The sequence below is a fragment of the Vigna umbellata genome, chromosome 1, assembly GCF_029865625.1.
Source record: "Vigna umbellata cultivar VRB3 chromosome 1, Vumbellata_1.0, whole genome shotgun sequence".
Taxonomy (NCBI): Eukaryota; Viridiplantae; Streptophyta; class Magnoliopsida; order Fabales; family Fabaceae; genus Vigna; species Vigna umbellata.
In genome coordinates this window covers 101,828,513-101,840,596 of record NC_142165.1, presented here as the reverse complement: position 1 = coordinate 101,840,596, position 12,084 = coordinate 101,828,513, and the positions used below count along the sequence as shown (strand labels likewise).

The window sequence follows — 12,084 nt, the reverse complement described above, 5'->3', positions numbered from 1 at the left end:
GACAAACAAATATCGTCTTCCCTTACTTGAGATAGTCGGCGCCACATCAACAAGGTTGACATTTATAGCTACCTTTGCATTGTTATCAAGTGAACACCAAAATAATTTCACTGGGTATTAGAAAGGTTCAGAGGAATATTTATGACATATGAGGGTCGTCCACACATTATTGTTACTGACAGAGAGACTTTGTTTTGATGAATATCATTGACAATATATTTTCTAAAGCTTATCAGATGCTTTGTAGGTTCTACATTATGAAAAATGCCAAAGTCAAATGCAAGATGTTAGTGAATTTTCAGTTGAGGCATGATAAGTGTTAATGGAAGCATGTTAAAATGTGATAGACTGTGAGAAACAATCCATGTTTGGTGCTTATGTTTATATTGTCTTGAGTATACATACACCTCTAGGGCATGACCTCTATTTTTTTTTAATATGTAAATTATACTTGGATCATTTAGTTTAAGACATACTTCATTAAAGTGTGGACCAACAACACTACAACAAACAAGTAATTTTAATTTTTTTTTCCTTATTTATGTTGGTGCTCTCAAAATGGGTTAGAACATGTCTGCCAACCCGGCCCACCACGCATTCGGATCGAGTTGGATTTGAAAAAAATAAATTTTTTTATACAGGCCAATTTTCAACCCAGCTCACTTAGAACTCGGTCTACCCAAGTTGAATTCGTGGTAAACCGAGTTAGCTCACAAATGCACATAATTTAATTTAATTATTTATTATTTTGTGGTTTAATATTATTAGTTAATATTTTTTTATTGTATTGTAAATGAGAATAATGAAAAAAAAATGTCTCAAATATAAATATATTCATTCAAGAGTTTAACCTTGTAAATAAGTGACACAAAAATTATTAATATTATAAATTTATTTATTCACTTATTGAATTTGCTTTTGAATTACATTTGATTTGTAAGTTAATTTTTTTATTTTGACTAGTTTTTGAAATTTAACATCATTTTAAAATAAAAATATTTAAATTTGAATTACAAAAAATTATAATTCTTTTAATTTAAAAAATTGTAACTAAATAAGTTAGTGAGTCAAATCATTTAATCCACCAACAACTCATAGATTAAACCGAAGACAAATGTTTTCGACTCACTTCCACTGACTTTTAAAAGTCTGTTAAAACCTCGGCTTATTCCAAATTACGAATAGAGGTCATAAAAAGGTGTTCTATTTAGGCTGGAAATCAGCACAAAAAGTATAACTCCACCATATGGCACATAAATTGATCCTCATAAAGCTGTTGGGTTTGGCTATTAATTATTACAGCTATAACCATGTTAGCACAGAAAATTAATGATAAACGTCCATTTATTTTATACAGGTATTGAAGTGACACTAACGTAAAGGGTTGGTATTCTTGATTATGAAGCTTCAACATGTCTCAATTATAAAGGTTTAAGCAACGCACAATACAATTACATACAAAGACTGAAAATAAATAATGTCTAAATCAACTTTTGGCACCTAGTCCTCGTGACTTTGGTAACCTAAGAGCAGTCAATGGAGTGGTGATGCCTTGTGATTCTCTACCTAATCCCTTACCTTCAACAAAGCCCATCTTCGCCATCATCTTAGACCCAAAGCCTTTGGTATGTTTTTCAAAAGCACCAACTCTTGAAGATCTGTTCCTAGCTATTTCACCTTGGTTTTTGGACAATTCTACATCCAAACCAAATGATTCAGCACCTGGGTTGTTGGAGAATTCTACACCCAAACCAAGTGATTTAGGCCTTTGAATAACCTCAATAGGTTGTGCCATACCTTGACCATTTTTCCCCAGTCCTCCTCCCTCCATGTACCCCATTTTAGCCATCATTTTTGAACCAAAACCAGTAGTATGTTCTTCAAATGATCCTATATTGGCAGAGTTAGTGACACCCTTCCTATAAGTCTCTTCAGCCTCAACAACTATAACAGGATCAGTTTCAGAACGGATCATGCCACTTGATACAAATGAGACAGGCTGATTAGCATATGAAACTTTTTGCCCACTCCCTCTCTTGTCCTTCACTTTATGACTGCCTGAGAACTTGTTTTGGGGAGATTGTAGTTCTTGCAATCTAAAATTGTTCTGTTTAGTATGTCCCTTTCCAACTCTTCTGCCTCCGCTCACAGGTTTCTTATTTACATTATCAGCAACAGAAAAATCGGCATCCTCATCATCAACTCCTAACAGCTGAAGTTTGTATAATAGTCAGTCTCAACTATAGCAAATACATGTATTGAGTAAAAAATACTAAGGTTTTGAAAGAAATGTCCAGTTATTGAAATATAAAAAAACTCGAGCAGATATTTCAAGGTTTAAAAGAATTAGGATGCAACACTGAAAAAAAACGAGATGGGGATGGGTCAAACTATCTCAAAGACAGGGATGAAAAACAGGAGGAAAAAGTATAAATGTTATAACAATATAAAACCTTTTCCAAGCGCTGTCTACCACTTGAAGATGGCATGGATGTAGACTGTGTCCGCGTCACTGTCACGAATCTAAAACCAAAATACAAAGTTTATTAAATTTACAGGTATTAACATTTAATTTTATGAATAAATAAGGCAACATCACTATAACCTTTTTTTGCCAGAACCTTGGCAGCTACTCCGCAATTGATAAATCCCTGCTAATCTTTGTATCTATATTCATTGAGAACCCACATCAGTGGGAGGCATAAGGTATTTAAACATTTATGAAACCAGCTGCTATGCAAAAACAAATAGCATACAACTGTTTTCTTGGACAAAATCTATGGTTTGGGCTTTTGGACATGCACGGAATTCTTGAAAGATAGTAATGCAAAAAAGAGCCCCGATAAATTACATATGGCTTTACCATCCCAAACTGTTTGACTGTTCCAAACTTGACATGTACCTTATTCAAACACACAATCCCTTTATGATTACTTTTCTTACAAATCCCTTTTTTACTTTTCTTACAAATCCCTTTTTTTGTGCAAAATCTATTTGACAAGAACAGGGCACTGATGAGAAACTTTTGGTGGTGCTTATGCATTTTAAAAAGAAAAATAACTATTATTAGGACCATGAGATAGAACTATTACAGCCAGGATACACACCTGTGAACAATCCCGAGAATCCATAGGTTGAAAAGAGAATATATCCACTTCCTCCAAAACAATTTGTTGTAATTTCTAGAATTCCAAAAAATGAAAAAGTTATGTTGAGATGTGACGGCGAAAACAATTCCAATTTTGAACATACATAAACTGCCTCATCTAAGTTCAATATGTTTAACTTTGAAAAGATGTATTTATACTCAGCAAAGAATGTTATGATTTGGAATGTAGAAATAGAAGAATCAGATAATGTGCAGTGCAATGTGTTCCTAAACAATGGAGCAATGCGATCTCTCTTTTTGTGGTTCTTCCTTTTGATCTGGTTTCAAAGTCATATGTGCTTCATACAGCTGTTATATAGGTAAGGCCACACATAATCCCTAACCAGACACAAAAGCATGTTCCTGGTCCAAATTTCCTAGAGCCATCCAAGTCTCTAAGATGTAAAATAATACCTAAATACGAAGAGAAACTTGATCTTACACTACTTTTTTAGCAATTGTTAAGATAAGCATGAGACTTCAATATAGAACTTCTACATGATTAGAAAGAACAATTGCATGTAAAAGGCATATGGAATCACCAAATGCAAGTGAGAAAGCTTGTAGAATCAAGCACAGAATGTTAGTTCGTAAGAGGGAACCTATTCTGTTATAGGCAATCATAAGTAAATCTTGTTAATATATACATGTATCAAATATGTTGAAAACTGACAAGTGTTTCTTAAAGATAAAAGGTTGAAGCAAAAAAGAAAAAAAAAACTTTAGAAAGTATTGTTTCCATACCAAATTAATCTTCTCTAGATCAACCCCACGATGCAGCATTCTTTCTCTGCGCTTCACAGCAATCCTCTCCTTACGAAGTTTCTTTTTTTCACCTGTATAGAATCAGTTTTAGCAAAATGAAGTGGTTGAAAGTCTATACTATTACATTCTCATCAAACTTAAAGAATGAACAGATGAGCACACACAAGCACACATTTCCAGTTTCAAACTCCATGGATATCAAAACCCAATAACCTTGAACCAGACTTCCACAACTTGGATATCTTTATAAAAGAGAATCCAATATAATACAGTCATGGAATTCAAAGCTCAAGCAACAAACTGAAGGTATACATAAATTTGGAGTTTTAAAAACACACTCTACTCTATTGATTGAAATTTATGTGAATTCCATTAGTCTGGGAATGGGAACAACATATGTAGTGAAAACCACATGAGATTCACCCAACAACAGAGGGTGCTTTGAAAAGAGCGTTTGATAAATGTTACTAAACCCCCTCTACACAAATTGAGAATGCCTTGTTTCTGAACAAGTTATTACCAGGACTTTGACTGGAAAGTTCAATGCTTTATCAGTTAAAAAGTATAATTTAAATTCAATGAGACAGATTAACATCAAGTAAAAGCTTAGAACTAAAAGAAAAACGCTTATGTGGATGTGTAACGCTGGTACCATGCATTTTTTTGGAAGCTTTACTCTTTTGCGCATGTGAAGGCCAAGAGTGAGGGAACCGAGGCACATGCTTCTTTCTAGAAGAAATGGTTCTCGGATCCTTTTCCATCATTAGGTTTTCCAAGGCTAATGGTCCAGAATTTAAACAGTGTTTCTTCCTTGGTTTATTTTTCTGCATGCCATATTCCCTGGAGGCTTCTTGAAGGGCAAAGCCACCCAGCTTTTTCAATGCCTCATCATAGCAACTACTAGAAGAACTATCATCATCTGACTCGTTCATATCAGGTTTTAGCAACCATTTTGCATCCAAGATGTTCTCACTACCACCAACTCCCTCTAGATAATCTTCTGCCACATCTTCATCAATGTCTGAATCACTATCAGATGTGTATTCTGAATCATTATTTTCAGATGACTCAAGTAATTCTTCTGGCACAGAAGATGTGGAGCTCTCCTCATCCGATGAGTCTTCATTATATTCTTCATTTTCATCGTCTGAAATGTCCTCAGTATATAATTTAAGACCTCCAATTGACAGAAACCCTGAATTTCTCTCAGCAGAAACGTTTGGTGAAAAGTCTTCCACCATCTCATTGCTTAACTCATAATCCATACCCTCATCAGAACCACCATCCTTCTCAAATGATGATGAATCTAAAACTGGAGTTGATTGGGGCATCTGTTCCTGTGAAATGCCAAAGCTACTGGTGTTTTTGTCTTGTTCAGAAGGGAAACCTAAACCTTTATGAGAGCTGTCACCCAAAACAAAATCTACATCATAACTGTATGTATATTTCACAGTGTTCGGTTTTGAAGGAGGTGTTCCGTCTGCATGAACAGTAACTTGGCACTTTTTGATGTCCTGCTTGGTGTCCGCCAAAACAAAAGGTTGCAGCTGATTTACATTACTATCTTTAGTGCTGTTCCCAGTCCCAACGGAAGTTACCTCCTGGTAATGTAACATCAATCGCCAGTTACTCAGCAGAAACTACAAACACAGCTCATCGTATCTATACATAACGAAATGCATACTAAACCAGAGACACAAAAACATGCTGAACACAAGTTAAAAGATGAAAAATATAATTTTCAACTATTCATGAGGATGTTGACAATACCTTCCACCAGGAGACATAGTAGTAACGCACTAACAAACTTCAGAATACACATTGTAAAAGTTTAAATACATATTTGATTAAGTAACACAATTCATTTTGGTTGCTTACACGCACAAGAAAAAACAGATTCACAGCTGACATCGAATTAAAGTATCACCGATAACAATATATACTGCAGACAAGCAAGGTACAATGATAATGAAGACAGAACAGGTAAAAACATAATGAACAAAGCAGATATGCAATGTTCCAGTTTACAAGGAAAAATCATGAAAACTAACATCCCTATCGGTTACAACAAACCTGATAATCTAGTGAAGGATAACTGTATCCAATAGTAGCTCCGGAAGATTTTGCCAACACTCTTTTAGATGCAGAGCCTTCTGCTCTACGTTGGCTCCCGGACTTGTTATTGGAGCCGGAACTTCTCCCTGCTGCATCCCGGTTCAAAAAGAAGCACCCAAATTAAACAATGATGATAACGATAAACAAAATCCAATTATCAGATTTTAACAGTAACGGATTCTTGATAAAAAAAAAAATAGCTTCTTAAGAATTTCTCCCTGTAACCCAGTTACAAAACAAAGCATGGAAGCACCAGATTTTAACAATACAGAAATCTTCATAACAAAAAACTGAGACTTTCTCTACGCAACCCACCCGAATTCAAGAAAAATAGCCAAGAATAAAAGATTCAATGACCAGATTTCAACAATAAAGGAATCTTGATTAAAAAAACTTTCGCAGAATTTCTCCCTGCAACCCAAGAAAGCATGCAAGCATCCAAGTTCAAGAATAATAGCAAAAACCAAAAGTTCAATGATAAGATTTCAACAATAAATTAAAGAGTTTCTGAAACCTGGAGTGTGGGTGGGAGAGGGAAGGTGCCAATCGGACAAGAAACCACCTTCGACAAACAATGCTGTTTTGACATCTGAACCTCTTTTACTTCGAGATTTAGGGTTGTTTGGAGTGCCGTTGCCACTGGTGTTGTTGCTCGGTTTTCCTCTTCCTTTCGATCTTCTGTTTCCACCACCCATGTTTGCTTCGAGTGATCAACGATTGCTTCGATCGCTGTGTGAGAAAGAGTTCAAGAACTATATCACCGGGTTTGACCCGACCCAATAGGATATTCCCAAACAAATATACTTATTATGTTACCCAGCAGAACGTGTCGCCCAAGTAAATAATGGATTTAAAAAAATAAAGCAGATGGGAAAATAATATTTAAAATATTAATGGTTTAAACAAGATATATAATTCCAATGTTTTAGAAAAAACATGTTAAATATTTTTAGAAACACTGAAATTAAAAAGCACATCAGTACCTAAAAAATATATCATACATGTCACATGCTTGATGGAGTAACACTTTCATCTTTATCATATTTTAGAAAGGAAATGTCTGCATATTGCTCCGTTATGTTTTTTTATTGACATTAACCACGTATTAAAAAATAAAATATATATTTAAAATAAATTAAATTATGTATAAATTTTTTATTTATGATTTAAATTTTGATTCAAAGACAAGAATAGTGATAAATATTTGTCTTAGTTTTAATGTAAAATGTATTGTTTTAATATTTTAAACAAATGTATTATATATATTTTTACTTAAATGAAATTATGGTTCTCTAAACAAAAATATTGTATAAGTAATTTAATAATCTTCTTCGTTCAATGTATTATCTCATAAAATAATGATAAGATGAGACATATTTACCTTCTTTTGACACATCTAAAGGTAAAATAATTATAGAAAAATGAATTTTTGTAATTTTTTAAGAAAGAATAAAGTAAAAAGTAAGAGAGAATAGTGTCAAATGAAAGTAAAAAAATTATGTGAGTCAAAATATAATTTTCTATCTAATATTCTTAAATGAGTGTATTATTTTATGTTTTGTATAAGTTAATTGTTTAAGATATGACATCATTTGAATGTTAAATTGAGTGTATCATTTGATATATTTTTTTCAAACAAATGTAATGTTTGATATTTTTACTTTATTCAAGTAAAAGTAAAGTAAAAATCATCTTTAGTAAATTTACTTTCACTTTGAGTATAAAAAGAATACTTCTTTAAGATATATTTCTTTAACTAATTATTTTGTTATCATCTTCTTTAATTGATTAAGCATGAGTGTTGTATAAATATAAAAAAAATGTTGGATTGTGTAAGAGCCTGAAAAATGAAATACCATTGGGCCCTACAGCCTGGCCCAAGAAACTAAGGGCAGTAGGAGCTCAAAAGAGGCCTCACCTTCCAACTCTGAGTTCATTTTCCACTTCTTCTCTCCTTCTCTCTCTAAACTCAGTTTTCCTCCTTCCTTCTCTGCCTTCTCTCTACCTTTACACTCATTTGAACCGTTGAAATATCGATTAAGTGGTGTTCTTTCACTCACGGAGTTGAGGGCTTCCTATCCATCTGATTAGTTTTCGATTTGGACGGGTGGTTGTAGGGCACTGTTTGAGTTTTCTCTGTGAAGGCACTGTTAGGGCACTCTAGTTGGCTATACTGCTCAACTCCAAGGTAAGGGGAGCTAATTATTTTTTGTATGAATTTACTTTATAAAAATATATGCATATGAATTTTTATGACTTTTATTGTATTGGGTGTTATAATTGAAACTGTGAAATTGTGCATGTTGTGATGTGATGAATTTAATTTGTTTTGAATGAGTTTGTTGGCTGAAATTGATCTTGTTGGAAGGTCGGGAGTAAGGGTTCTGTAAGTATGTATATGGGTATTAAATAGATGTACAAGTACTGTTTGAGGTTGCTATGAGAGGAAGTGAAAATATTAAAATTAGTCATTTTAGATTTAGAGCATAAGAGAACATGGTAGATAATTTAAATAAATTAATTGTTAATTATTGAGAGCCTTTCTTTGTTGGTAGGTTAAAAACCTGAGTTGGCACATCCCTCATCATAGAGCATCCCTGGTCATAGAGCAGCCCTGGCCTGGTCCAGTCAGTTGTGACTAGTCATATGTGCTGGCGTGCAAGGTGAGTTTGATGCGTTCAGACATCTGGGTCCTCTCCGGTGACCAATTAGGGTAAAGAAAGATCTCTACTAGGATGAAAATAAAATAAAACAAGTTGATTGTAGATTCATAAAAGTTATCATGTGTTAATTTCTAGTAAATTATAATTTTAGAAAATCAATCACTGTGTATTTGGAATTCAAAGTAAGGATCCATATATAAATACATAAATATATACATATATATATATATATATATATATATATATAATATAATATATATATTAGTTACGTATCATATATATATATATATATATATGGGGTTTGCTAACGCGCGTACGCCTGTTTTTCAGTTGGTACATTTTAGCAATGTGTACCGGATTTTAGTAGACAAAAATACCCTTATATATTATGGATTCTAAGTTTTAAGGTTAAGGATATTTTAATAATTTTCATTCTCAAAACTAAAAAAAAAAAAAAGAAACCCTCCAAACCCTTACTCACCTCTCTCATTCCTTTCAACTCTTTCTCTTTTCTCTTTCTCACTCTAATCTTTTCTCTGTTCATCCCTACCTATAGTCCCAATTGAAAAACATCAGAAACACTTGCCGTTAAACAATCTTACAAAAAAATGATTTTATGATGAGTTTTCATCTTATAATTTTTGTTTTATCTAATTTTATCCAATTTTCACAAGCACAAAGGAATTGGTAATTGACCTGGAAAAAATCAGAAATACTCTCTGTTAAACAATTTCTTACAAAAAATGATTTTATAATGAGTTTTTATTTTATAATTTTTGTCTTATCTAATTTTCACAAGCATAATCACATCAAAGGAATTGGTAATTGGCCAGGAAAAAAATCAAAAACACTCAATTGTTAAACAATTTCTTAAAAAAAATGACTTTATAACGAGTTTTCATTTTATAATTTTTGTTGTATATAATTTTATCTAATTTTCACAAGTATAATGACATCCGAAAGAATTGATAATTGGCCTGGAGGGTTTTTTTAGAGATTATGATTCAACAAATACAGATGATGAAATTAGAGAGGTTAGTGAAGATGGTGAAATTGAAGAGATCTTGAATGAACCTTTGCCTTGAAGGTGAATATGTCAATGACTCAACTCTTTACAAAGGCAATTTTTTAAAGGCAAGTGTTTCTGATTTTTTCAATTGGGGCTACAGTAGGATGACAGAGAAAAGGTTGGAGTGAGAGAGATGAAAGAGAAATGATTGACAGGAATGAAAGAGGTGAGTAAGGGTTTGGAGGGTTTCTTTTTTTTTTTTTAAGTTTTAAGAATGAAAATTATTAAAATACCCTTAACCTTAAAACTTAGAATCCATGATATATAAGGATATTTTTGTCTACTAAAACCCGGTACACATTGCTAAAATGTACCAACTGAAAAACAGGCGTACGCGCGTTAGCAAACCCCTATATATATATATATATATATATATATATATATATATATATATATATATATATATATATATATATATATATATATATATATATATATATATATATATATATATATATATATATATATATATATATATATATATATATAATAAAGTAAGGATAATTGTTTATTATATTGAAACGTGAGTGTTAATCAATAATTATATTACTTGTAGGTATGTATAAATTGATTCATTTTATGAGCTGTTGTGGATTAGTTGGAGTTGTTTGATTCTTGGTATTGATTAACTTAGGTTCAATTGTGGAGATGTTATTTTTATAATTTGTAAGTGATGAGTGATGTATATTGTTGAGATTGTGTATATGTTTATTTTGGCAGAAAGTATATGATTACAAAGTGATGAAAGTATAATCCAAGTTGTAAATCAAGTTCCATCAGTGTAGGATCTCTCGGTGAGATTCTTAGTGTTTTAGAATGAAAGTAGGGGCTCAGTCTTGGGGGTCATTCTGAAACTCCAATGGCTAATCATACTCAAGTAGAGGGATTAATCCATGTGGTGAGGAGTAGCAGGAGGTCTTCCAGTATGCCTCAAGGCCCGGAACAGGCTAATCTCGTGAGTGTGGCAGGGTGGGGAACCCAAGTTTCATAAGTCACCACGAGTGCAGGACCCGCCATAGCTCGACTATCATTCTAAAGTCCGGACGAGTCAAGTCTAGAAGATAACATGCTAGGATGTATGCCTTAAACTGCTTTGATTTAAGTTAACTCCTGTATGTTATGTGCTGAATATGATGCATGCTTTTATATAATTAGCTCACCCTTGCTTGTTTGTGTGCTTGTTGTATGTGTTTTCTTTTGCAATGATCATCCACTTGGATGTGAGCAGAGGAATATGAGGTTTCTTAGGAGGCAACATTGGAGAGAAATGAAGATGATGCTGCAGCTTAGACTCACTAGGAATTCTTAATTCTCTTATGTCCTTTTGAAGAACCTTGTTATGTTTTAAGTTTCAAATTCTGGGCATATTTTGGAATACTCTAGTGCTTGAAGTTTTAATTTCTTAGTAAATTCTAGAAACTGTAATCCTATAATACTTTAAGTACATCTCTTAACTGCTTTCTAATATTATAAATTGGTGATGTCTTTGCATATATATCTGCTATATATTTGGGATGTCACAGATTGCATATTCAAATTATTTATATGTCGCATGAAGAAAATCTTGTTGTACATAAAATATAGTTGAAAATGGTATGTTGATGTAAAATGTATGAAAATGAGGTTACAAATCTCATGTTATGGGAATTATTGTTTGATTTTGTGTGTTAAATATTGAAACTTATGATACATATCACTTTATTCATTAATAGTCTGTATCATATAAATTATAAGATATCAGGTAATAAAGGAAGTCTATTGCACGTCTAGCATACCAATTTCATACTTTGGATGTTTCAAACTTATCACATACCTATGAAGTATACAATGCTTATATGGAAAAATTGTTACTCTTCAATGGGACTTGCTTAATATGTATGTTTCGAATAAGTACACATGTTGTAGTAAATAAGTTTAACTATGAACTATATCATTAAGATTATTTATTTTTACTTATTACTTATAAGACGGCCTATTATGAATGCCAACTTTTAAATTATATATGAAATAAATTGGATGATTAATTTATGTTATCGTTTTAAAAGAATGCGTACATAAATATTAAATTTCTTTTGAAATTAAAATTTTGTATAAATACTTTAATGAGTTCTAATAAAGTTGGTAATACTTTTTGCTTGATTAGTTTAATATAGTATATGAAATTAATTTAGTTTTACGTAGTTTTAGGGAGTTGATATTTTTTTGACCGGTGGTTTTTCACCTCTTATTTTTAAGTTTATTTTCTATTTGTTAATTGTAATAGACATGTCTTAAAGATTATTTGGTATAAAAGTCATTTCAGTTACGAGAGTAAGGTAATAAAT

The 12,084-nt window shown here is 32.3% G+C and overlaps 1 protein-coding gene across 3 annotated transcripts; it reads right to left on the bottom strand.

Annotated features, from left to right (window-relative positions):
* Positions 1-1,372: 1,372 nt before the first annotated feature.
* LOC124824097 (D111/G-patch domain-containing protein) lies at positions 1,373-6,799 on the bottom strand. Of its 3 annotated transcripts, none has more exons than XM_047296479.2 (8): positions 6,543-6,799; positions 5,987-6,114; positions 4,566-5,514; positions 3,893-3,984; positions 3,108-3,182; positions 2,606-2,667; positions 2,454-2,523; positions 1,373-2,212 (listed from the first exon to the last, which is right to left on the bottom strand). In XM_047296479.2, exons 1-8 carry the CDS (start codon positions 6,721-6,723, stop codon positions 1,487-1,489), a joined length of 2,283 nt encoding a protein of 760 aa, XP_047152435.1. In that variant the 5' UTR covers positions 6,724-6,799; the 3' UTR covers positions 1,373-1,486. The 3 variants fall into 3 exon arrangements, with proteins under 3 accessions (XP_047152435.1, XP_047152428.1, XP_047152441.1); XM_047296472.2 differs by having other exon boundaries at positions 5,987-6,117; positions 6,543-6,798; XM_047296485.2 differs by lacking the exon at positions 3,108-3,182 and having other exon boundaries at positions 5,987-6,117.
* Between the last annotated feature and the right edge of the window lie 5,285 nt (positions 6,800-12,084).

What these genes read in the sequence shown, in the direction of transcription:
- LOC124824097 (XM_047296472.2), bottom strand. Translation starts at nt 6,723, where the DNA reads ATGGGTGGTGGAAACAGAAGATCGAAAGGAAGAGGAAAACCGAGCAAC. An exon ending in CTCTCCCACCCACACTCCAG is followed by an intron (nt 6,118 to 6,542) that starts GTTTCAGAAACT and finishes ACCGGGATGCAG; the next exon opens with CAGGGAGAAGTTCCGGCTCC. An exon ending in GTAGACAGCGCTTGGAAAAG is followed by an intron (nt 2,213 to 2,453) that starts GTTTTATATTGT and finishes TACAAACTTCAG; the next exon opens with CTGTTAGGAGTTGATGATGA.